The following is a 27308-nucleotide window of genomic DNA, read 5'->3' as shown; positions in this document are numbered from 1 at the left end:
GCAAATTCCTGTTTCGCTCATTGCAAGCTGTGCATAGTAGTGTGTAGCAGACTGAAGAAACCCCTTTTTACTTAATTTCACTGTATTTCATGTTTTTCTATGTCATTTGTGCCATTTCATGCCAATAATTTTACTGTTTTATTTTCTTCAGGGCAATTCTTGCTCACAATTGATACCCATTTCCTAGGACTACCTTAGAGTTTTAAATATTCAGCCACTCTCTTGTGACCTAGTGATTTTCTTCCCCATAATCTTTTGACATCATTCATGTGCTTGAGACATGAAGAAAACATCCTTCAACACTAAAAACTACACGTAGTGAAGGGGGAATTCAGGTTTTCAGATTCTTCAGATTTGTATCACCAGTTGGGGGGAGGGAAAAAAAAACCTTGGGGAAAAAAAAACCTGCCAAGGCAGGCAAGTACTGTTTCATATTAACATCTATCGTCAATGAAGAGGTAAAAATCAAAGCCCCTGTGTGTGAGGCAGGGTTAGTGAACTGCCAGTGATTCTCCCAGCAACTGACACAAAGGAATCTGTGAGTATCAAAGCTGAGGCAGCAAGCTTAGTGTCAGCTCTTGCCTAGGGAGTAGAAGAAAACATCACTTTGTCTCTGCTTTCACTGCTTAAACACACACATCATTCACTAGTAACCATTTACTCTGCTGTCAAAACTGTTTCAAGAGAGTGCTACATTTGATTAATAGTAAAATGCAAGCAAAAGAAAAAAAAAAGTCTGCTTCCCCTGAGGTACTTAGTTGGGGAGAATTTCTGCATGCACTTCTTAATTTTTCCATCCTATAAATATGCCTGTAATGTTCCAGAAGTACTCTGTTGCTTCTAGTAAAGTCATTTTTATTAGAGAGCCTGGTGCACTCATCCTAATTCTAGTTAATGCTCTCTCTCTCTCAGTGAAGCACATTATGGCATCCTCGGCCTCTTGTACTAACGAAAAAGTGACCAGCACAACCATGTGTGCAGTACATGATTCATAGTGCTGCTTTCTGAATTGTCCAGTGGGTAATTGCAGTACAAAAACCAGAGAAACAGATGTAGACCCTAAACCTTGGCTGTAAATTTTTGTTTTATGATTATGGGTTTCAAATGTGCTATGTCACACTGACAAATATACAGTAACACCAGAGGAAATAGATTTCTGACTTGAACTTGTGCTTTTTATTTCACTTATAGCTAAGAATATGTTTATTGTAAAGTTTCTGCTATCACAGTCTGAGAGAAAACAGATCAAAGCAGTGATGTGAAACCACAATTTCTTTGCATGGACAAAGTGGAAGATACTGAAGAGTTGTTGCCTCCTTGCACCTTTATGGATGCTGGGTAGGCATTTAAAATATGTGTCAATACTTAAAGTTTCATTACATTTGAATTAGAGGATTATTAGTAAACACAATAATTATGACTAGTCCTGATCTAAATTAGAAAATATCCCCCATTTTATGAATGTAGCTTTTCCTGATCCTCTGTTGAAGAAAAACAAGTATTGTGCTATTTCAAAGTGAAATAAGAGCTGCATAGATTATTGTATTGTAGAAATAGTGTGTAAGCAAACCACTGGGCTATTTGAGGAATTTTTTAATTACATGTGCATTTAGTAATAAATATAAGCATTAGTGCAACTATTACTTATAATAAAGCATGATGAGATACCTGGCTCATTTTGATACAGTGAGAAAAAGCAGTCTTTTTCCAATTTGTACACACTGAAGCGTCACTTCCCGACATTTACTTTCAGAAGTTGCCACTCTACATTTTGAGGTACAACCAACAGGTACTATTTTTTAATACGGTATTATAAGACTGCTAATGGGATAAACATAACTGTAATTCTGTTTGTCTGATTCTGTTTACTTTTAACTCACACAGGCAACATGTTTTTCTTGGCATAAGCTTAAACTGTTCCAAGAACCCTGGTCCCCACAAAAAGCTGTTTTCTCCCTAAATTGGAGACTGAAAAAAACATACTGTGTTTTGTGTCATCCTTTCCAGTTATTTTTGTGGTGATACATTACGTATTCCAAATTTCTCGTGCATCCTGTGTCGTCTGGTTAGAAAATAACTGTCTTTCAATTTAGCTTTGCTATTCCAAACAAAACTGTAGCAATGTAGCCAGCCAAGATTTAAAAAAAAAAAAAAAAAAAAAGTTTAGCCACTTTTCCGCTTGGCTATTTTAATGCAACAAACACTGTTTTGCTGTGCTGAAATAATTTAAACAAGCCTTCCCTGAAGGATGGCTTTTTCAGTAAGTGTATGCTGTGCATAAATTTTGGATTAGAGAGTGTCAGGGGCTTCTTCAACTGCAGGAGTTCAGGCTGGGGGAAGACACCCCAAAGGGCTGAGAAAGTCCTTTAAAAGTCCTTTTAAAAGATGCTGTTCAACTCCAGCATTTGTAACTCTTCTGCCTGAAGGGAAGAGGGAAAGAGAGGCTGCCTGCTGCAGGGACAACTACAGCTCTCCCGTTGAGGGGGGAAGGAGGCTAAGAAAAGCTTTTGTTTTAATCTCTTCAAAAGGATTCACTTCCAGATTGCAGCAGGTCTTTTTGCTGGCCGCTGGTTTTCAATGTGGGTATATCAGTTTCAGGGAACAAGTGCGTGTGCTGTGTGGGGGATTTGTTTTGTGGTTTGGTTTTTTTTTTTAATTCTTGAATCTGTGTGAAAAGTTTTGTTAATACAATCTGCAGGCATTGTCAGAGAGCTTTCGGTTCATCAAAGGACTTTTTGTGGAGAGGGGACACCACATCCATTAAAGTGGCTGCGCAGGTCCCAGGGTGAGTCTCTCTCCAGCATTTCTTTACGGTCGCCAGTGGTGTGTCATGCCTGCTCAGTGTGCCCCTCTCTGCCCGAGTCCCATCTTGGGCTTTGCAAGATATGGGCAATAATCAAGTGTTCCGTTTTCTAGTTGCTGCACCCAAGCTTGCTTTGGAGCGGGGAAGCAAGGCTCCTGTGTGCCTTGCTCCTGGATGATGCTCACTGCTGGGGCTGAGGTGGCTTGGCTTATTCATTTAAAATGAAAGCATGCATGTGGTTATTGAGCTCTTGTCCTTTCCATTGGGGCGGAGGGAGTGTTTCCCGGCTGTTGTTTTTAATTTTTAAATTGTCCATAGGAATAAGGACTGGTGGAAGCCTCCATGTAGTCTTTCGTGGTGAGCAAGATTTTGGAGAAGGTAGTTACCTACCTAAAAAGCGCCGAGCTCTCTGCTGGCTTCATGCCAGCGGTGGGCCCACACAGGGCTGGCTGTGGCATCGTGGCCACAGATTTGGGAGGGCTTTGACACCTACTCCGGCCATGAGGGAGGGCTGTCGGCAGTGTGGTTTAGCACAGACCTTAGTGGGTGGGAGCAGCCCCTTGCCTTCAGAGTGGCTGTGAGGGCTTGGCCGGGGCCGCCCGCCCCGGGGCAGTCTCCCCGCTCAGCACCATGGGCTGGGTCCTGTTCCCCACGGATTAGTTCGTGGCATTTCTCTTCTCCCGGGGAGCTGGGGCTCATTAGCCCTCTGAAAGCTGATACAGCCCCTCCGGGGCCACATGAGCGGCCCCAGCCCCTCTCTGCTAATCAGAGACAGGCAGGACCCGGCGGCGGCGGGGCTGGGAGGGAGAAGAGGGGATGTGTGGCTGCTTCCTGCCCTGAGCTCAGTGGTGAGGACAGGCCCTCCCGGGCAGTGCCAAGTCTGACCCATCGGGGAAGCCAGGGAGCGCTGGGTGACTTAGGAGCTAGGGTGAGGGGTGGATGGTGCGGAGAGATGGGGCCTGACCGCTCCCCCGCCCAGGAGGGACGGGCTCCTGCGATTTCCCGCTGGGAGCGGGGCTGGCACCGGCCATGGCCCCTGCGAGTGGTATTGAGCGGGGTCCCTGCGGGTGGCATTGAGCGGGGTCCCTGCTGGCGTGTGCCGGGGCAGCGCCAGGATGAGGCTGCTCCCCACCCAGCCCAGCCCAGCCCAGCCCGCCAGCCCAGCAGCTGGGGCGAAGCCCGTGTCCCTGGCTGTGGAACAGCGGCAGCGCCTGCGCCTCGCTCGTGGCCTCTCCGGGGAGGAAAGGAATGTGTATGTGTGAGGGAGGGAGGGAGGGGGGCACAGAACTTCCAGCAAATTGAGCTGGAATTTTCAAAATCTCCGTTCCCTACAACCGCGGAAAACACTGCTGTTTTACTTCCCACCCCCTTCCCCTCCTCCTCGTTGTTGTGGGGTTTTTTTTTGTTTTCTGGTTTGTTGGTTTTTTTTGGTTTTTGGTTTTTTTTGGTTTTTTTTTTTTTGTTTTTTTGTTTTTTTTTTTTTGTTTTTTTTTTTTTGTTTTTTTTAATTACTTTATTATTTTGGATCTTTTTGTAAGTTGCGCTCCCCGTCCGCACCCGCCCGCTCGGCGGCCGCGGGGCGACTCCGGCAGGGCTGGGGCTCGCCTTTGCCTGCCCGCCCGCCTGCCTGGCTTTTTTGCAGGGCTGCTGGGAGTTGTGAAGGCGTGTGAGAATCCTGGGAGCTGGTGATGTCAGACCGCTTGGGTCATTTGAAGGTTAGCAGCCTGGGAAGGGTTCACGGAAAGTTCACTCGCATATATTAGGCAATTCAATCTTTCATTCCCTGTGACACAAGTAGTAGGAAGTGAGCTGTTCAGAGGCAGAAGCATCTATTCACGGCCGAGGGGGATCCCGAGCCTCCACCGGAGCTGTTTTATCCCAGGGAGGTGGGCGATTGGCACGGCGTGGGACGCGGCACACACCCGGCAAGCGCCCCAGGAGCTGGACTGACTCTCAAGAAATTTTTGGGGGAAATTGATGGTAGTTAAAACTTGGAATGTTGCTCGCATCCCCCCATCTTGCTGGATTGGCTGGGCAGCCTGGAAAATGGTAAATGATCATTTGGATCAATTACAGGCTTTTAGCTGTGTTGTCTGTCATAATTCATGATTCTGGTCTGGGAAAAAGACCAACAGCCTACGTGCCAAAAAAGGGGCAGAGTTTGATGGAGTTGGGTGTACTTTTATGTGCCATTTTCCTCCACACCTAGAGGAAAGCACTTTTGCAGGCATTCTGTGCAGGGGGAATCATGTTTGACTGTATGGACGTTCTAGCAGTGAGCCCTGCTCAGATGCTGGATTTCTACACTGCGAGTCCGTCTTCCTGCATGCTCCAGGAGAAGGCTCTCAAAGCATGCTTCAGTGGATTGGCACAAACAGAGTGGCAACACCGGCACAGTGCTCAATGTAGGTCCCAACTGTTATTTTTCCACTTTAAAGCAATTACTATTATTATAGTTATTATTGTTGTTGTTGTTACTTAATTTATGTATTTACTTGCATGTTTTTAAAAAAGAAAGCCTGGTAATTAAGCACAGAGGTAATGAGGGGTGGGGTGAGTTTTTGTGCAAAATGTGGTTTGCAAGCTTTTTTTTTTCCTTTTGGCAAGAAAGGAAAAAGGAAAGAAGCACCGGACTTCTTTCTGTTTATCCCTTCTCATGTGGCATATTGATCCTAACAACAGTTGTGGATCCAAACAGAAACACATAAAATCGTAACGTAGTACAGCATAAACTTGCAAAACTTCAACCAGGGAAGGATGAATTTACATAACATCTCTCTGTCAGCTTTTTTTTTCCCCCCTCCTTAATCTAATTTTGTAGCACATTTGATAATCAGGAGGCATGTTGTCTTAAAGTGCATTTTAGCAGAGCAGCCAAGAAATTAAAATGTTGGTCTCTACAGCTCTTGCAAAGATGTGGAATTGCAATGGGTAGGTGCCATTCCAAAAATCAGACAGTAGTTATAAGTTTCCGAAGAAAAGGCAATATTTCTTTGTACTGACCTTGCTGCCACCTTTCTTCTTCACTTTGTTGCTCTAAGAAGTTGCTGTTTTGCTAGAAAACTACTTAATGTGAACACCCTTTGAGTTTAACCATCAATTATTTCTATACCTTGAGATTCAGACAGCGATGCACTGTTAACAGAGGAGTGAGAGTTAGTGGTAGGACGCTTCTGAAAATGTGTTATTATGTTATAGGGTCTTGATTTGTTGCTGAAATATATAGATGATAAACAATAGCAGTATTTTAACACTCCAGTTTCAAGTTTGAGAAATGACAAAAAGTGCCAGAAAACATCACCTTATACTATGCTTAAAAGCTTGCAGGATGCTTCACTGCTCTGACGGTGATTTAGATAAATGACTTGGCTATCTATCAAAATGTTTTTAGCACGCTCTCGGGCACTTCAGTACACCATTAACTGTATAATGCTGTTGCAAATTTCTGTTTTGTGGTATGTTAAAAAGTTAACTAGGAATTAGAAGAGTTCTCCCTTCGACATTTCAAAGGGGTGGAGTGGGTAATTGAAAAATAAATTTAACAGTGTTTGCTGAAATAGTGTGTTTCACTCGGAAAGTTTTCAGACACCATATGACATTTGTGTGGGTTGAGTAATGAAAACAGAATTGTAAAAATCAGTGACTACCAGCCTACAACACTGCAAATGTTTTGATGTCTTTACAGTTAAAAGGAGACTGTGAAGTTCAGCATGGGATATTTATTTTCTTCGCACTGTTTTCAAAATGCTTCAAACAAAATATGAAACAGAGCTTTTACTTGAAAATAGTGTTACTAGCTATGGGAGAGCTTCAGTTAGCAAAAACAAAAATCCAAACCAGATGTTTTACTAAAAATGTGTTTTCCTCCTTTCATGGCTTAAACTTAAGTATAACTTCAGTGGTGATATTGCGGAAACTTGGAATTAAATAAACTTTCCTGAAGTAGGAACCATATATACTGTCATTAAAAGCTTACACTCACAAAATATTCTTTAAGTAACTTCTGGCTTTAAAATGTCCTGCTCTTTCTCTTGTATGTTGTTAATACCTAGAAGCAGGATTCTTAAAAACAAAATATATAGTGTTTGTTCTTGGGCAAGTTAAACACAGGATTACCCTTATCAGAATGGAATGAGTGGTAAATATGTCATTTGCCTAGGGCCTGTGATAAGAGACAAGTGTTGATAACAGGGAAGTTTAGCTAATCAAAGAAACTCATATTAACAAGAGTAAATAAAAATACAGGATAATGCGTTCAGGAATCCAGTCTTGTAACTTTGTAAGCAGTAGGATTAATCTTCACTGCATGGGAATTTAAAATCGGGCCGAAACCTGAATCATAATACGGTGGCTGTAATTTGAACTGTGAAAGTTAATGGCATAAAAATGTGGAAAAACAATTTAGTTAGAGTCCAAATTAAGATTTCTGTTTGAAATATTAAAGCAAATTTTGTTTTCAGTTTTGAAGAAACTGTAAGCAGTTTATGCATGAGTAAATATATAAATGGATTATGAAATACTAGAATTCTCTTAAAGTGTAAGATTTTTATCTTGCATTTCATGAAAATATGCCAGAACCAGAATTTTTGTATTCCAGAGAGCTTTTAATAGTTTAAGGGTTGCTCCAGTGCTTATAAATACAAGGACAACAATGTTTAATTCTAACTCCAGCATTTCCTGATTCTCCATTTTTAAGAGGACCTCTGTGACTTAATGTAATGTAATAATAATCAAATTTTGTAATTGTTAGAAGCGTGATAGTAGGGTTTTTTTGGTCTAATTTGTTGTTTTATTTTTGGCTCTGCAGAAGAAAGCAGTACACCTGCAGCCATTGCCTTAGGCCTTAGAAATATTGCTTTGATAGAGACGTGATTGTAGAGTAAAAGGTAAATGGTTGTTGAGGGAATAGTACATGGATAGTGCGAACTCAGAGCAGGCCAGTAACAATCCCAGACAGCATCAGGGTTTCAGCTGAAATGCTGGCAAAATTGGCCATTGCAGGGTTTCGGGCAGAATGCTGTAGGTCTCCAACTTCAGCACATCTTCCCTACGTTAATCCTGTTACAATTCACTAAGCTAGTGCACTCCTGCAGCATCATGGATTTTCTAGTCCACGAGGGTCTGCAAAGTAAAAATAGAGGATAAGACACAACCCAAACATGACCTTAACTTGTGTGGTGTTTTTTCCTCTCCCCTGTGGGAAGAAAAACCTGCCCTGGGTTTGCAACGCAACTGTTAGCCACTGCGTATTGCGCGGTGTGTTACAAGAACGCAAAAAACCCCCCTGATTTTGCACTCATATGAGTTTATGTTTTATGTGATTCTAGTTATATTGTTGTCGATTTAAAATGGAATTATTTGTTTGCAAAGAAAATTGTGGAGTCAGAAACGGGACTAGAGCCAACGGCACTTATAATCGTAATTCGTTCTCGCTTCTTTTGTCATAAGATAAAAATCAGGTTGGTATAATCAAATTAGACAAGGATAGTTCTTAAGAGGACAAAAGAGTTAAGATTGCAAGAATGAGTAATTTATAGTTTCTTAAGTAAGAATATTCTGCTTCCTCGTAGTGCAGTGGTAACAGATACTGAGAGAAAACCAGTAACTTTTGGTGAAACATGAGCTAACTAAATACTGCGGAAGTGGGAACAGGACAGGTCCTGAGAGAGGAGCTGCAAAGAATGGAGATCTGACCTTGGAAAAGCCTACTAAAAAGTCTTCATTAGTCTTCATTAATTAAACAGGCAAAAAACCAAATGAGCAGGCCCAAAACAAGAGTAAGTTTGTTTGGCATTATGTAGTGTTTCAGCTAATTATATCAAGTAGATGACTACTGCCTACTGCATTTCCTTAGGGTCAGAAGCATAAAACATTTGGTGAAGGCAAAACTTACGGACATGGCAGCAGAACACAGTGGGATGTTGAGGCTTGTGTAGCATACAGTTCTAATTTCAGTTTGATAGGAAGTGCTTGCCTAGAGAGGAGCTAGCAGGTATTAACTTTCAGAAAGTTCATGAAGATGAGGCTCCAGAAAGCATGCGTTTTCTTTCAAAATTCTGGATTATTGCAATGTTTGGGTCAGGTTCCCATTCCCTGCAAGCACTGGAAACATCTGTGTTCAACAAAAAAAAAAAGCTCAATACTTTATTTTCTTTCATCTTTCTGAATTAAAAAACAAACATTTTGAAGTGAAGGACTTGTAATCTGCATTCCCAAGTATCAAATTGCTGCAGGTGTGTTTGCTAGTGCCCAGAAGGCAAGATCCGTTTGAACCAGGTTATTTTCTTTAAAGTTCATTTATAAACTTTACAGCTAAATCGCTAGGACTGGCTTGCTTAGGGATGGAGTCTTTGTTTAAATTTTTATACATCTAGCTTAATGCTCTGAAATATGTGATGAAAAAATGTTTGTTTCTGATCCACTTCATTAAAAAAAAAATTGCTTGGGGATATTTTTCTTCCAAAATAAAGGGGAAAACTATTCTCTACGTATACTGTGATGCAGTTAGTCTGATTCGACTGCTGGCACAAGAAAACTCTAATGGACATGCACCACTGTCAGAAACTCCTGCAGACAAAAATGATGAGAGGCGTTCGCTGGTGAAGTCAGGGTGGGAGAAGCTTGGAGGAAAAGCAATGTATCTTTGGGTGACTCCCTGCTTGCCTAATGAGTCTGTGCAGCAAAGGTGCAACTTGTCAGAACAAAGCCAGGCTGCTGAGGCGATGCCTTGAAGAGGGCTACGGTGCAGTTAAGGAGTTGAAAGAGGGAGGTAGTGTTTCAGACAGCGAAGTTAGTCATCCTCACATCCAGTTAAATCCCTACTTAGTGCTGAGCGGTTTTTGTTAACCATGCGTGCGTCACGCCGGCCCCGCAGCCCGGCCAAGCCGAGGGGCTTTGCTCGGGGGCGCCCGGAGAGCGAGGCGCCCTGCTCGGCGGATTACGGTCCCACCTCCCCGAAACACGCCAAGTGACTGGTTTTGCTCAGGTCTAATTTATATACCGCCCTTTACGCGGCCGATGAAGTGCGGCTGTGTTACACAGCCAGCATTTAGATTTGGGAGCGGGGCTGTGAAAGGGACTTTGTGCTCGGAAGGACTGCTGTCTGCCGCGGTCGGCCACGCTATGCCCCGTCCTATTGAGACCTCAAAAGCAGAGCACAGCTGTGATGAGTTTCCAGATCTGTTTGGCCGTGGGGACCGGCCCTGGTATGCGTGCGAGCCGGGGGGGAACATCCCTCTCCCCTCAGAGTTTCTGCCTGGGGGGCTGGCAGCAGCTTCTGAGCAGTGAATTTACAGGGGCGGGCGGCCGGGGCCAAATTAGTTGTGGTTTCAGAGGGCTTTCCAGAGCTTTGCTAGGCTGTAGCACGCAGCCCCGTGAGGAAGGATATCAGTTGATGTATAAAATGGCCAAGGAACTTCGGTAAATAGACTTTACCCTTCAAATCCAGAGGTCCTGGCAGCGGCTGTGCGGGAGGGTGGGGTTGTACTTTTCCCCTTCCTGTACTTGGACACTTTTGATTATCCAGACTTTCTGGGGCTGAGCAGGGCTGCCTAATAACAAAGCCTGCATAATATAATTGCCTAAATAGGCCTATTGTCCTTTTCAAGTCACTGTGCTGTGAAATCTTTCAACTTTTTGCTGAAAATGTTGAATCTAACATTGAGATGGCTTAGTGGCTGCAGTGAGGAGGGGATCCTTTACCCTCATTTCTCATTGCTGAGTGGTTAAGAAGCTGATTATATTCCTGCCCCCTATTGATGTTTACTCCTTTTGGGAGGCAAATATTTTAGTCCCTTCTGGCAGGGTAAACTGCCAAAAGTAATAGGCCTGGAAATACAAAGCTATGATTGATTTTGACCTTTGCTCATGTGCATGAAGTCTGTCCCCATGCACTGTGACCCATGCCACTTCTTGGTGAAACCCAAGCCCTTTCAAACCAAATGGAACCACGAAAATACAAGCTGCAAAATGCTCAAAACTATTCTAAAGTAACAGAATAATAATTTTCTCTGTGCTTCAGGAAAAAGTACAGACAGGAGGGTAACAAAACTGGATTTTCTAGCCGGCAAACCAGGGGTAATGTCTCACTGCTGCCGCGTTTTTATGAGAACCATATTCCAGGTGTAAAAGGAACAAACTGATATAATGTAGAAATGATTCTATGCAGTTTTTTGGTCACAGTAATCTTACCTGTTCCTCCTAATTGTAAGCTGTAAAGAACTTGAATCCAAAACCATAGATTTCAAACTGTCTTTTAAAAAATAATCTAAGGTCTGGGATTTCATTAATTTGTCATTGCATGAGCAAATGTGTTTCAAAAGTTTAAATGTCAGAAACAGTAGCCTAAAGTTAGCATCCTAAATCCGCATTTCATGGCTTCATTTCCAAATATGTTGAGCATCTAGGAGCTCCCTCAGTACTTTTTAAACCAGGCCATATATTTGAATGATCAAATACTATTTAAAACCTTCATTTAATATTAAAAATGTTTACAGGACTGTTCCACTTCCCCCAAACTACATGAAAAAGTAATTCAGTGACAGTGGTCACAACATCCACAGTGAAAATAGAGACACTTAGATGACAAAAAAAATATTACTCCCTTTCCATAAATTTACAAATCAGCTGAGTTTTTTCGTTGTATTTTGTCTGACTCACAGGTTTCTCCCGATTCTCTGTTTGCTTCTCTGCAATAAAGCCTGCTCAGCAGATATTAATTGTGGTATAGACTTTAATAGCTAGATTATCTTCTTCATATACTCACTCATCATTTGCAGCTGCTCAGGATTGCTTTCCCAGTGGCAGCAAATTAATATGACTTTGGTCACTGCATTTTGCTTATTGGGGGGGGGAGGGAGGAGGGGAAATCTAGCTTTCTTCAGCTCATTTTAGTAATCTGAATAGGAGCGTAGAACTTGCATCATGTGACAGGGCAGCTCACCAGCATGGGGTCCCTGTGTGAGAACCTCCCTTGTACATGACAATCTGATAAGGATATCATGTGGTTTAGAAACACATTCCCACAATGTTCACTGCTTTGTCCCTTTATTTGGGAGTGGGCAGGAAAAAAACTTTTAACAAACTAGTGCTAGCCCTTACATAACTGATCCCACTTTCTTTTAGTGTTCTGTTTGAGCCTTGCAGCTTCTTCAAATACTTTTGTTAAGAGAGATGGAAATATAATCCAGCAAGTCTGTGTTAAAGAATCCTAGACACAAAGTATATAATATACCTTCTGTTCCCCTTGGACAAGGTGATTTTTCTTTCCCCTGCTTATACCATATATAAACTGAATATTATAAAACTATGCAAGTTAAATATACACATGCAGGCAACACTTGTATAGGTTTAATAGGTGAAGCTTGAATGAGTATTTATAAATTCTCAGAGCGCTCTGGATCTTCACCACTAAGGACATGAAGTCCATCCATAGTTTGGAAGGATTTCCGTTTTATGCACTTTCAGTGACTTACATTTTACCCTCTAAGTGCGTCCCCTAAGAAAAAAAGCAGAGAAATGTCTCACAACAAAAAGGTTTTTTAGCACCGCTTAGTTTCTTTTAATGGTTTGGAGGCTGACTTTCCATTGAACCATAATATTTTTCTCTAGGCTCACACTGTATTTTTAGCAAGGATCTTTGAACAATAAAATGACAAATTAAGGATGTCTTTGTCTTTTACAGCCTTATCTAGTGAAGCACTTAAATGCACTCAACCCTCCACCCTTGATTTTAATAGGAGTTTCAGACACAGAATGGTTGTATGAGTGAGCCTTTAGTGTATTTATGTACCAGTACTTTTAGGAAATACCAGTAGAAGTTCATGTCACTGTGCTGGATGTTCAGCACAATGAACATCCAACATCTCTTCTTAAAAGAAAGAAGGATCATTCTTCTTGTAAAGACGTGTAGCAGAGGTGTGGAACAATTAAACAGGTTGACCAGTGTTGCACCAACTGGAGACAAAAAACACGGTTTGATTTAACACAGATTTCCTTCAGTGGGTGCTTTGGTTATAGAAAGCCATTTGTGCCTGTAAGATAGTAACAGTGGAAGAAATGGTTCAATTACCCCCTCCCCAAAACCAAACCAAAACAACCTCTCCCCCAGAAAAAACCCCAAAACAAATCAAAAGAAAACCAACCAAAAATAAAACCCCACCTCACCAAAACAGTTAAAGAACTCAAAAAGTCTCTTGAATCTTGCAATTTAATTTTTTTAAAAATCTGAATGCCGCGTGAGGTAATTCCTGAAGTGGCCACTAAACCACTCTGGTGGTCCTCTCTGCCAAACTGGCTGATGACACAGCAGCGCATCATACAGAGGTGTGTATCTCATCTACGAGACTTCCTTCATCTTCCAGTCTTGTACCAGAATCACTCCTCTGCCAGCTGGTGACTGATCCAGGAGGATTTCTAGGTTCTTGCATGATAAGTGAATGTAACAGCATCTGAGTTAAGTGTTTCACTTGTTCATAAATACCAATCTGGGACAGAGATGTTCAGGAACATGCAGCTGTGCCCTGGCTTTTGGGGGTCTCAGAGCCTCCAGAACTATTGCTTAGGGACTGGCTGTGGACAGAACCCAGGGCAGAAAACAGGCTCCTCTGCCACTTTAATTCCTCATCTTCTACTCAAAAACTCACAAGACGACCAGGGTTGCCTGTCTTTCCAAGACTGAACATTCACTCGCACATGAAGAAAAAGGAGTTGGAAAACTGTGTCACAGTGCCATCTGGCGATACCTGACACCCAGACCTCCCCCTGGGCAAGGGCTGTGGATCTGCAGGCAGATACTTCCCCCAGGAACTTGGTTTAGGCACAGGGAAATGCCTGTGCCCCCCAAAGCTTGACTCTCTCTGGGCATTTTGCACTCCTCTCTGTGTTACTCTAGTTAAGAGATCCTAACTTCTCCACAAACTTTCCCTCCTTCACAGAGATCCACCCTCACTGACCCACCAGCCTGTGGTTTTTGGCTTAGGGCACAAGTCAAAGGACTGGCTGAAATGTCACACATGGGTGAACATTTTTATTACTAAGATCAGGTCCTGAGCTTGGGGGCTCTTTCTTTGGTTTTAAGCCATTGTTCATACTAGTGCCTCTCAACTTGTGGTCTGAGGAGGTTTTTCCTTTTCCCCCTCATCTTGCAGAGTAATCCTTTGCATTGCTTTGTTGTTTGAGTTTCCTCTTCTCATTCAGTTGATGAAGAAATTTTATTAGTTACTGGATGGGGGTATATGTCAAATCCTGCTTAGAGGTTAGCAGGAAAGTCTTGGACTTTCTAAAAATCCTTCTGATTTCACTCCACACTTTGAACACGAAAGTGTAAAATGCAGAACAAATGGCAAATCACCTATGTCTTTCAGTGTCTTTGATCAGGGGAGCTAACAGGGGAAGCTACTTTTCCCAAGTCTTCATCCCCCAGTGAACCTCTGCCTTCCTCTCTCCATTTGGAGAATGTTCCATTTGAACATTCCAGCTGTGTTTTTCTAGTTGCACATATAGTCACATGCTATGCAGGTTAGGTATGTGAACTACTCATCTTTCTATGCTTTGCACGTATTGCCACATTCACTTCTCTGAGACCACACCAAGAAGGACCCATTATCTCCCTGAAGTTTTGAAAAGAGGCCTTCAGCTGCCTGCAAGAAGTCAGAGCTGACTCATATCCTTCTGTGGTTTTTTTTTTTTTCTCTTCCTTACCCAAATCCTTTCCTTTCTCTGTGTTTTGGAGAAGTCCTGAAAGACTTTTGTGGTTAAAGCACGAGCTATGTGTTAGGAAGCACTGCCTGTCTGGAGGGAGTTTGGGAAAATAGCTGTTCCCTTCTCCCTGAAATGGAGTCCTTTATGAACACTGCAGTTGTTCACAGGGGCTATTTTCACCTTCACCAAAATGTGGAAGCAGAGCTCAGTTACAGCACGGTACATTGGCACTGCCCAGTAGTACTGTGTTTGTTACGGTTTTGCTAACTTGAATTTCTGTGCAGAACAAGAAAATACTGACGAAAAGAGGTTAGGAAGGAATGACGCAATTAAATGAGATTAAATCAGAGCGTTGGTTTCCTTGGAACACATATTTGGCTTTTTATCAACAGTCTTTTCCCCATTTTTCAAATAAACACATATTTTCACATGATAACTCTATTTGAAATATTAATTCTTCCAGGGCTGCGTTACCTTTGTTTCTTCTTCAAAGTCCATTACTATGAAAAGGTTGCTGTTCCTTAGGCTGTTTCAGCTTCAAAAGAATTTTAGGGCCTGGTCTATTGGAAAGCTTGGGGGTATAATTAGTGAAAATGGAAATAGATGGAAGAGAAATTTAGTTCCTGATGTTTTAATTTAGTGTGGTACTGCCATGTGTTGTTGAAGAGGATTCTTAAAGGCAAACATAATTATTTCATTATGGTCTTCAGAATGCTTTCTTTGGTCTTAATGACAAGAAGCTGCATAAGGAGTCATACATTTTAATTAGACCTTCTTATATTTACATCAGATAAATAACAAATAACTGATGAAAAACAAGTCTTCTGAATGGATGATTTCACACAGAGCTCTGGCTACAGTTTAATGATAACATATTTCTCTTGTTTTGCATTTTAATTATGTAGCATTACTACTTTATCAGAGATCTCAAATACGGTTATTTCCATCCATTTCATTAGATTCACAACTTCTTTATATGAATCTGAAGATAAAAGGTATTTTTCAACATATATACCTGAAAATTAGTTTCCAGCTTTATTAATTTCATTTTGAATTAATTTCTTACATTTCGATACTTTTTTTTTTTTTTTGTGATAATCTCCAGTAAAGCTAGTGGGAAGAGGAGTCAGACCTTTTCCTGTATCTTCAATTATCTACATAAGAGCAAGTCCTGCCATGGTTAAAAACCCAAAGGTCAAGAAGTATGAAATTGTAGGGCTTGTAGTGGAATTTTCTAAGGAAAACTTGGGTCCATCTTTCTCACCAGTATAGTTGAAAGTTTCATTCATTTGAAAATGCTATCAATACCTTTTTATAATTGTGTGTATACTTCTGTGTGCATTTAAAATAATTTTATTTTTAATGAAATTTTCTTTACCCCGTGTATCGGACGCTGCAATACCAGGAGAAATTATTTTAGAGTTTTGCTGCTTGGAAGATTCTTCCATGTTAGCAAGCTCTCCAGCCTTTCATTTTTGTAACAAAACATATTTCATATGATTAATTCCTCAGAGTATAACAAACGCTAATTGTTGTTATTGATTTTAAATTTCGCAACCATTACAAGTAACCCAGATGAGTGGCAGATAAAGAGTAATAATCCATGGAGTTCTGAAGTGTTTCATGTTTGTCTGTAGTACTTTAAGTGATCAATAGTAACTGCCCCATTGAAACTAACTGCTGTATCAAATAACAGTAAATCAAATGAATGTGCTTACAGATTATTTATTGAAAGCTCTAATTGTTCACTGGGGCCCTGCTTATCTCAGGAAACAATAGAAGGCAGTTATCAGGCAAACTGGTTTGCAAATGCCGGGGGTGCCATGAAACAGCAGGGTCTCCCTGTTCCTGGGTGGTATGAGAGCTTTCCAGAATGTGCCCCTGTCCCACTGGGATTGTTTGGTTCCACGGTAAGGTGGTCAGAGGTGAGTTTTCTCAGAGAGCATCCCTTGAGCTCACAGGTTACACTTTTTAAAAATTACTGGTTTTATAGGTTGTCACCTTTGGGTGGCAAACTTGTGTCTGGTGGGTAAAGTGTGGGAAAAGAACTAAGAAGATTTCCCAAAGTTTCTGACAGGTCCATGTAATGAAAAACAAAACAGGATCAGACCTTAGGAGAGGAAGTAATAAAAAGCATACTAAACTTACTCTGTGGAAAGCTTGCCTAGTTTATGTTACAGTTTGGGGCAACTCTATGCAGCTGTGCAGTTGTCAGACTTGTGCAAATACTAAGAAATTAAAAGCAATGATTTCTGACCAACAACCTTCCACTGCTGATTTTACTAATTCCTTAAAATGGCTGCTCTGCCTTGTCACAGTGACTCAGTGAAATATTAGTGCCGCAGGTTGGAGGTTTACTGGACCTTCAAGTGAAATGGGTAGTCTTACAGACACTTTCACAGCTATCTACATTTTTCTAATAGCCGTGGTGTGTTGGCAATAATACTTTGCTCTGTCTTCCGAATCCTCTGGGTATCGGCAGAGGCACTAAAAGAGTCCTTGAGAAAGTTTGGGAAGATGGCATTGAATGAGCTGTGGCAACTGGAAAAGCATTTGTAAAACTTAGCTTGATTTCTGTAGAAAATAATGGCTCAAATCTCTCAAACATGGCAGGAAAAGGGGCTTTTCCCCCCTAAAAAAGAGCAAGTTTTATGAAACATAATTATATGCATAGTGTAAGTGCATACTCATAATATAGACATTTTAAAATTATTAAGCACAGTAACCAGAGATCTTCTGGATTTTAACCTCATAGGGGAAAAATAACTTCACTTTTTTGGAGCATGTTTTGCCTTAAAGTTCTTGGGACATCAGCTACTAGGACTGAATGTTGCTTTTTCAGTTCTTTGCAAACAGAGTACTTTCTTTTTGTCACATTCTGTATAAGGTATGGCTGATATTTTTCCTGTTTCCAAGGCTGGGATATTGTGGTCAGTTGTGAGTAGCTTATCTGGGAAAAAAAAAGTCACTGTTGAAGGTAGGTATTGAATAAGAAAGACCACATGACTAGGAAATACTGTTAGTACATATGTGTTTTCTTGAAGTACAGTGTGTGCATATTTTTTTTCTCTTTCAAGTGAGAATGGTAATGATAGACAACATACAGATAAAATTATGAGCATTCCTCACTCCAAGGGTTTAATGGGAAAATCTACTTCAGGTAGAGAATAGGAAAACAGAATATTGGAAAATGTGCCCTCCAGTCACGGTACTCATCTTGTCTCCAGGCTCTTGTGAATGTCTTATTTTATTGATCTTAGATCTTCTAGGCAGAGTGTGGAAGTGTGCTCTGAGCTACAGTCAAGAGCACTTCTACTGGTTGGCTCTGGGACACCGTGCTCTTTCCCATATTTCAGCTTTTGCTGGGCCTGCTGTGAGAGGGGCAGAGGGATGTTTGTCATGTTAACCTCACTGATGGAAAGTTAAAAGGGAAAAAAAGCCAAACCAGAACAAAATATTTTATAAACTCAATGTCAGGGTGTTGTGAATTACAAGGAAAGGAAATTTGGTAGTGTCTTAGTTTTCATGTTACCTTCCCCACTGTGTTACCATTTTTTTGTCTGGCAGGTATTCAATTCAAAAATATTTAAATTCTGCTCATGCGAGCATTACAGCTTGGTAAACTTCATATTTTATTTGCTCTCTCCAAAGATAGCGACAAAGTTCTTAAATATTCCGTAAACTGGAATTACTTACATTAGCATCAGAAATGTTGGGGTGAGCTGCTCTTAGTACTGCACTGTCCTAGTCTGGCATGCTGAGGGGATGAAGGAGAGCAGAGTATGTCCCCGTTTTGGTCTCAGATGTTGCAAATGCACGTGTGCTGTAGGATGCCAGAAAGGTTAAGTTTTGGTCTGACTGTCCTTCTATTTGCAGATAAGCTCAAGTGATGAAAGCCATGTTTTTCCTGTTATTGTGTCATGTCTACATGGAAATAATGGATTGTTTTAATTATACCCCCACAGTTGCAACAGAGCAACAACATGGATGCAGTTAGGCTAGTGTAAGGAATAGTCTTAACACTTACTTAGAAAGTGTGCTGCGTGGATGTAAAACATACATATACAAGCAGAGATAGCCCAGAGGTTCACTGCAGTGATGCTGGGGCATGGGAGATGTGTACTGGAATATCCACCAGGTTTGAGAAGCTACCTTTGCTTCTCCCAGCCTACACACTGCCGTGTCCTCTTGCAGGAGGCTGCTGCTGAACAGCAGCAGGAAACTCATGGCTCCATTTCATGGCCTGAGCCTTGCCAGCTTCAGCAAATGGCCCTGGGTTGGAGGGGCATGGCTGGGAGGCTGGAAGTGTGCTCTCTTCCCCTCCCCACTCTGCCAGAGTGTTGGTGACCTCTGGGAAGGGGCCAAAGGGTGGCTGCCTGGGGTGTGCTGGTTCAGCAGGTTTCATCCCAGCTTCGTTGTGGTATGAAGCATTACTCGATAAGGAGTCGTAGCTCTGGGTGGCATAACATGAAACAAAGGTCTGCAGCGAGGGCCCAAGAGTGAGATCCCAAGCAAGGAGATATAAAGCTTCACAGTTGTCCATTGCCATGTAAAAAAGGCAAGTGCTGTGTGACAGGGCTGTCAAAGAAAAATAAGGAGTTAGACATCCTTCTCAAACGAAATCAAAACTTAGAATTAGCAAAGCAATAAAAGCCTTCTAAAGTGAAAGCTGGAAACAATACATTTTTAATAAAATGGGCAGTTACTCTAATTGCTGAACCCCTACTGTTCAATTTCTTTTAGTGCCCTTATTCATTAAATTCAGCATGCTTATACTTATTATTTACAGATGTATGCGTTTTAACTTGTTTATAGAAACCGTGCCTTGCAGAAAGCTGTGGATGGTATAATACTAATTTGTGTTTATTGCTGCCTATAATATGCAATTTTAAAAACAATTAAAGATAGCAGTGGAGCTCATCATTGGAGCCAACCTCCAACTGCCCATGGAAAGTAAAATATTAGTACCGTGTGCTGCCTAAAAGGTTATAGGCCATTTGTAGTAAGTTGATAACATACCCATTAATGAAGAATTTACCTGTTCTTAAGGATTTTAAGCTCAGCAGTCTAGTTTCTAGATAATGTTCTGATGTAACCCGTTTAAACGTATGTGATGGAGTTCATAATTGCCCTTGTAAATGGGTATAAAAAGGAGGGTATATAAATCAATTAGTGATATCCAGCAGTGTGGCTGTAATACAAATTAATTGTAATGATAAGCATTTTAACTGCTACTCTTACTAACTCAAAGTAGTTTTGATTACTGAATTGGCTCTTGTTGAGTCACTCTATTAATTTTAAGGTTTGAAAGCACTTAAAGATCAAAATGTTCTGAACTAATGGTCCTAAAATTTGAGAAACAAAATATGTAAAATATTACACAGCAAGTCAGTTTTACGGCATTTCCAAAGAGAGCACAATAGTTTTATTTTATCCATGTGGTACTGAACAACTGTGTAATAGTATTACATGATTAAAGATATTAAAACACTCCTTTTCTTGCTGGATTCAAGCCACAGCAAAAAGTCATGATGAATAGTGTCATAAGATATGTCGAGTATATAGAAAATAAAAAATTGTTTTGGCAGGCATAGTAATACCAAAAACTAATACCAACTTGGATAGGAGGTGAGTTTTGAAGAATAAAATAATTCCTAAAAGGACTTGAAAATAAAAATCCTCAAAATACTATATAACATTTCATAACTGTAAATGGAGACTTTATGACTTAGTAAAATATCTGGATGTGTGTAGAGATTATAGCAACTATTTCATTGCCCTTTCAATTTTCTTTTCTTACTGATGATACTGGGTCAGGGTTTTCTCCCATTTATGTTTACAAGTCAAGAGTCTTTTTTAAAATCAGTAGAGTAGCAACACCATAAAACATAGCTGAAAAAAAGAGTCAGACCCCTTTTATTTTTAAGTGTTTCTTTCCTTACAGCGGGCCTTTTTAAAAAATTTTTGATCCCGTGGGGAAAGCACTGAATTTGTTACACCACATTTGTATCAATAGGCCACAGAAATAGGCTTCGTTTTCATAAATAGAGAATAAAGAGGGCAGAGTTCTCATCCTCTCTACATTTGTGTCTCTTCTTTGCCTGTGCCACTTTATTCCACATAAGGATCTGACCATAGGAATTCACAGCTAAAGAAGCCGGGGCCTGAATTGTAAGAAAACTTAATTTTCAAAGGAAAATTTAACTTCCTGCAGATGATGGTCCAATTATGTATTTTTTTTTAAAGAAGATCCTATTTTTCAGTTTTGCAGTAATGCAGAATTTTCACTTGAGACTGATGTGGTTTTGCATGGTAATGGACAGGCAGAAAATCACCGACCTGAAAAAACTACAGAGCTAGCATCTTTCGGATGTTTTTCTTCAGTTTTCCATACGATTTATTTTTTTCATTTAACATGTTTTCTTTTTCATTTCGAAGGTAGGCTCCTAATACAAAGTGATGAGCTGCTGCCCTGTAAACTCTGCCTGCCAAACCCTGCGGCCATCCTGTCTCTACTCTTACTTTCACCCTGGCTCACTCATGGTGTCTGCCTGGCCATTTATTTAGCGAAAGACGCTCCTGTTCTCAGTTACTAGCACATCATTAAGTCTCGCTGTCTTGAGAGTAACACAGGTATAACCAGATGCAGTTCTTGGCCCTGATATAATTAATCCTGACAAGCTTTCTGCTTTCCACATTTGCTCAGGTGTAAATGCGTCTCTCTGGCTATATGGAAGCGTAAACCCAAATGTAGAATTGCTTTGCTGACATAACTGTTGGGGAAAAAAAAAATCAGCCTGAAGAGCAGTATAATTTTCTTTGAAAAGGTGCTGTTAGTTATACATACTACCTCAGGGTTTAGTGGAGCTGGTGCTTGAGAACCAGGAATTGCAAACCTATGGAGCAGCTGCTGCCTCCTCATTGTCCTTTACTGCTACCTGTAGTAAATATGTGTGTAGAGTATGTAGTTGCCAAAAGTCATGGCTCTTCTGGGAGAAGCACCAAAAGTGGTTGCAGTGACAGCTCGCCCTGTGTACCTGTGGGGCACAACAAAAAGATGCAGCAGTTTCAGAGAAAGGTTTTTTAGGGTGTTTTCTTTCAGAAATACCTAATTGTGTGTTGGTGATTTTCAGGTCATGTGTACTCAATTTATAAGACTAACCTGCTAGATTCAGACTTAACATCTTGGTGGTTTGTGAGGCTTGGACAGTGCAAACAAGAGTAGAGGATTTTGTGGCAGTTCCTGGTGTTGCTTATGCCTGTGTGATACACAGTGTCCACATGCACAAGTGCTGCTGAGGTGCCTTCAGGAGAGGATTCAGGATTTCTCTCAGTTCCCTACTGGGGCATTCCTGTGTAATTTTATATATGATGGTAGTCTTACAGAAAGCTAATTCTCAGCTGGCTGGGGAGATCAGAAAATGAAGGCAGGGCTTTCTCTGCTGGCAGCAGCAGTGGTTCTTGGAGGCGGGAGGCACCCAGCCCTGCCCTGCTTCACAGTGGGCAGGTGAGTGGGGTGCACATGCAGACTTGGGGGTGCTTCAGAGCCCCTGCAATAGAAGGACTGAGCACAGACTTAACAGAGTTCCCTGCTTTGTCATATATCCCACGGGAAACCTAGGGCAAGACATGTAAGGCTATATTTTGAGGACACTGCTTAGGGCTGTAGGCAGCTGGATTCTCAGTTGCTGTTGAAAATCCCAGTTGGGTACTGCTTGGATTTTTCTAGGAATTTATGATGCAAGCAAATAAAGCTCTTTCACTGTCAGTGCTTCTGTTTCTCGTCTGTAAAGTAAGAATAGCTCTTCCCTTATCTCACTTAGGTGTTAAAAAGGTACAAATATGAATGCACATGGGTTATTCACATACTGGAGTGGCAGGGACCATGCTTGTAGATCAGATAGGTAGAAGAGAGCAGGATCTTTCATGCTGCTAAATATGGCAGAACCAGAAGCGGTGCTGGTGTTGCTGTGTGGCCAGGGACAGCAGGGCCTGAGGAGAGTCACTCAGGGAATCTGTGCAGGAATGCCACTCCGGAAGATGTGCTGGCAGGTGGGGCTCTTGAAGTGCCGTATTAAATGCCAGCATAAAGTCAGGTGACTGAATTGCCATGTTTAACTAATGGATTAATAAAGAGGCCAGATTGTGTCATAACAGAAAAATATGGTACTAAATGATCCCTGCTCTTCACTGGGCTACTGATTAAGATTATTTGGGGAATAATAATATCTGTGAAGAAGTTAGCTGCTAAGTAACAGAAATTATATTGTGAGAGTAGAACAGAAAAATAACCAGAATGTAGATGCTGTTGTTATCTGACTTAGAGCAAAAAAATCTGGATAGCTCTGCTATGCTGGTAGTAGGATACTAAATTATTTCTTGGCCCTAATCCCCTGATATGAATACAGGTTTCAAAGGGCTACACTCCTGTTGTATGGTCAAGATCAGTATCCACTGACTCCACTGACTTATGTTACATGACTCTGCTGGTTAACGTTACAGATTTGCAATGGAAACTTGGCAATTTTGTTGATGAAAGGCATGAAGGAATATGATGCAGCTCGCTCTCTCCCAGTTCTAAACCGGTGAAGATGCAACAGACGAGTGTAAACACTTTTTTTCTGTCATTCCAGTTGACAAATACAACTTGGTGTATACACAGCAAAGGCATTTGTTGACTATGAAGAAGTTGGCTTTTCTTTTTTTTGAATCATACTTTAAATTTAGTCTGTGTTTTAACACTGAAATGCTACAATAGTTAAAATGAAAGGACTCTAAGGACCTGCTTTGCAAATAATGTCTCCCCTCAAGGCTGTGGATTTCAGGGTTTATTCTGTCAAATATCTTTCGACTTGGCAGGATCATGAACATTACCATTATTTGAATTGGAGTAACACTGGAAGGTCCTGCAGCACCAGTTACTGTACAGCACATTCTGAGGCCCTGCCCAAAATAGTGCACTGTCTAAATGCATGAGATGCGGAAGGGTGGGGGAAGAAAATACTGTCCTGATGGTATGTCTGGCTGCAGTGGAGCAATGGCCAAATTTGTACTTGGAACTTCATTAGGGTGAGGATATCGGAACAGAGAGTGTGCTTCACTGCTTCTTGTGCTCTGAGGCGGAGGGCAGAGTTCAGCAGGACCCCTCTTCTCCCAGATGCTTCAGGGCAGAAGCCAGCTGTCCCTATCACTCTTTAGCTGACAAGAGTTGTAGCAGCAAAAGTACTTCAGCTTTACAGAACTCCTGCCAACTCAGCTGTGCCTATCGGGACTTGCACCTTGTCTGAGATAGTTTTGGCAGCAGCAGCCTGTGCCCTTTGCATGGCCCTCAAAGTGCCCTGGGTCTGAGACTCCTTTTAGGTGACCTTGCATGCAGTTTTGTCCATTAGTCTGGTCCTTGGAGACTGGGCTTCTGAGCTCTGTAACCTTTACCTCTTTCTAGTTCTGTTGTTATTTTAATCATACTGTATGAATCCTGGGCAGCACATAGTGAAAACCGGTTAGATACTGTATTAGCTTTTAAAATAACAGAAAAGGATCATTTTTGATTTGGCTCCCTCAAAAAGAAGCAAGGTCATGGAGTTTCATCTTCTGATGTCCCTGTTGAAAGTAGAATGCCCCTTTTCAGACTAAATGCAAACCCATAGACTTTAGAGGATTTCTTTGGCTTTCATCTAGAATACCACCCTTTTTTAAAGGACAGTCTTGTAGAGATGCATGACTTGATTAAAATTAATGCTGGAAAAATTGTAACCAAGTATTAGAATAGAATAAATATATTTAACATCATAGCTTTAAGGCAGATGTGTGCAGCTAAAAGAAATAAAAAAGAAACCCTCAAATGTGGAAAACAAACTTTCTTAAGTGCTTCTGAAAATCCTGGTAATAGTATCTCAATCTGAAGTTTTTGTATGTTTTAATCCAGGTATGTTGTGTTCACTTGTAATAAAAAGCATTCCTTCCTGAACTTCGATGCATACCAGCTCTATAAGGAAAGAGTTTTGACTGTGATAATTTGTTCTGTGTTGATTAACATTTGCACATGGCTTCTCCTGAGCCTTTTCCTCGGGCCTCCTGCCCTCAGCCCACTCCACCTCTGTGTGTCCATCTCCCAGGAAAAACAACGATCCAGCACAGCAAGTGCCAGTACTGAAGTAGTAGCACAACTTCTTTGCTTTGTACTTTTTTTCTTTGCAAGGGAGAAAATGGGAGTCTTCCCACAAGGGGAGACTTTGTTTTCCTCTTTCTGTTGTCTGTGATCCCCACCTGTTGTATATATGGTAAAAATATCTGGGACTTATAACCCAGCAACAGTACGCAGCTAGAGTCATGTGTGACCGGGTCAAACACACACTCGCTGGAGGGTCATGGCCAGGTTACTAAGTCAAGGCTGGCAAGTCTCCACAATAATGTTTTCTTTCTCTCTCACTCTTTTTTTTTTTTCTTCTCCCCTTGTCTGTCTTCCAAACAAGAGTTTAAAAAAACCCAAACCCTCATAACAATGCAAACTATTTAAGCATGACAAATTCAAAGAAGTTTTTTATTAAAAAAAATTGGAGGGGGGGCGAAGTCAATGATATTTTGGATTTAATTTTATAGTATGGTTTTATGTGGCACATGAAAGAGAGAAATTTGTATTGAAACAATTGAGACCCACTTTCCCAGTTCCTGGCCCTTTCCTGGAAGATGATTAAAAGCAGACTTTTTTTTCCAGACGAGACATAAAAATTAAATGATCTACAGTATATAGTTATTTTTTCAAATGTTTGGAGGCTTATAAATAACTTCTACAATCAAATGCACACATACAAGCAGCAGAGAATCTGGTTCTAATTACTTGTACTTTAGTTGAACTTTGGCGTTTCCTTTGACTTTCTGCCTAATGTATGTGAGCTGAGTGCCTTGCACTCCTGCAGTGAATTCACAAAAAAAAAAAAAAAAAAAAGAAGAAAAGGCAAAAAATCCAGACTCTTGTTGGTGCCAACAAAAATGAGGGTTAACAGAATGTTTTGACCAAATGCAACACTTTGCTATTCACCCTAATTAGCTGAAATTGCTGCTTCCCACCAGGGACCCTGAGCTCAGTATTCAAAATTCCCTTGAGGCTATCCAGGAAATGCCATTTGCTTTACAACTTCTTACTCTTTTAAAACTCAACTGTCCAAAGTGTGCATTAACATGCAAGCTTAATAATCTAAGTTTCTAGGAGAACATGAGGCATTTTGCGGTGCCTGCCTGCTTCTAGTTGGTCTCAAAATAAAATACCTTCTCCATCTGTCAACACGGTTTAGCTGGCAGTAAATTAGCTCTCAGAAAGCACGCTGTGCTTTTAAAGATCTTATCTGCTACTTTATCTAACCTTTAGAAAAATTTCAGACATTTTAGGAATTGTGAAGTGACCGATTGTTTGAGAGTCCCTGTGTGCTTAAGCTGCATTCAGGTGTTGGGTGACAGCACTGAGGCTCTGTTGTCTCAGGTGAGTAGGGATCCTGAAGTGTCACATCCCACAGGACAAGAAAGCAGGGCATGGAAAGCTGTTGCATTTTTTTTGATTCTCTTTTTTTTCCCCCCTTGAATTCTTCCTAAAAATTGTAAGACTGATTTAAAAATGCTTCTTCTGGAAAAGTCAGCTGTCCACCCCCCATCCTTTCTTTTTTTCCTGGTTGCTTTTGTAGACATGCATAGAAGAAAGCAGCTTCTGCTGTCATGCACCCGTTAGCCGTCAACATGTTGCAAAAATAGCACTTTATACCTGCTGAGCATGAGTTGCTACGGATGCTGCACAGGACTTCTGCACAGGCATTGCATACATTTTCAAATAAAGAGTTAATAAGGCTAAATCCAAGGAAGATTAGTAAGTCAGAAACTGGAGTAAGAGTCAGGCATGTATAACCTGGGTTCAAGCCTTCTCCAGAAAACTGCACACCTTGCCTGTGATCAAAAGTGAATGTGCCCAAACTGGGTTTTCTTATACAAATAGCCACCAACAACCCCCCCCACAAAACCAAAACAAAACCCAAATAAAAACCCCCAAACCTACCAACCAAAAAAAACCAACCAAAAAACCAAACTCTCTAGGCAGTTGTTCAGCTAATTGCAAGTATTATATTTAGTAGATTAAGTCCTTTTAGTGGCACATGTATATGGGAGGATCTTCTGATTTCCATTGGCCCTTTCCTTATCATATACCTTTTCAAATTGTCCTGAAAAATATTCTCTAGCAGTACCTTCAACACTTTACTTGCTGACTGTGTTGTGTATTTATGAATTGAGTTGGTTGCATGATCTCTTCTGGCTATCACAAGCTCCTGTTGTTTGTACAGTGCTTGACAGACCTCTCTGGTGTACAATACTGTTTGTGGTTGGAACACTACTATTGGATGCTGGTGCTTGTTCAGGATGAAATTATGAATAAACAAAAGCGTATCAGTATTATTCCTCAAAGGCTGCTTTCCCCAAACTGAAATCACAGAAGGATTGCTGGAGTGCAGTTGTTTTATTGAATGACACAACCTTGTTTTCCCATGGGGAGCCTAAAAACTGCCTTTTAGATGGACTGGGAGAGTTGAATGAGCTAATACAAAACACATTGTCTGCTGGTATTGGAGTTTTAAAGCTAAAATTTTATCATTCCATAGACTCAATTGGAAGCCACCATAATTCATGTACGAGCATGAAATAAGGCAAGGAATGTTTGAGGCTTCTCAAGGGCATTTGATGAATCTAACTTTAATTTAGAAGGACTAATAGATTATTGATTCAAGCTGGGTGGCTGTGCAGAGATCAATAACAGAGCACTCTCTAT

The 27308-nt window shown here is 41.1% G+C and overlaps 1 protein-coding gene across 9 annotated transcripts in view; it reads left to right on the top strand.

Annotated features, from left to right (window-relative positions):
• The window catches only part of RARB (retinoic acid receptor beta), a 324309-nt gene that overhangs the window by 226613 nt on the left and 70388 nt on the right, over window positions 1-27308 (top strand). For 5 of the 9 annotated variants that reach the window (XM_048301822.1, XM_048301837.1, XM_048301814.1 and 2 more), the window contains one exon: window positions 2699-2785. The exons of 2 other annotated variants lie outside the window; for them this stretch is intronic. In XM_048301822.1, coding sequence (XP_048157779.1) covers window positions 2699-2785 — 87 coding nt within the window. Of the gene's footprint in view, window positions 1-2698; window positions 2786-4311; window positions 5209-27308 lie in introns of those variants that run through there. 2 more of the 9 variants (XM_048301875.1, XM_048301866.1) reach the window with 2 other exon arrangements.

Source organism: Corvus hawaiiensis, chromosome 1 (assembly GCF_020740725.1).
Source record: "Corvus hawaiiensis isolate bCorHaw1 chromosome 1, bCorHaw1.pri.cur, whole genome shotgun sequence".
NCBI lineage: Eukaryota > Metazoa > Chordata > Aves > Passeriformes > Corvidae > Corvus > Corvus hawaiiensis.
This window is presented reverse-complemented; position numbering and strand designations above follow the sequence as displayed.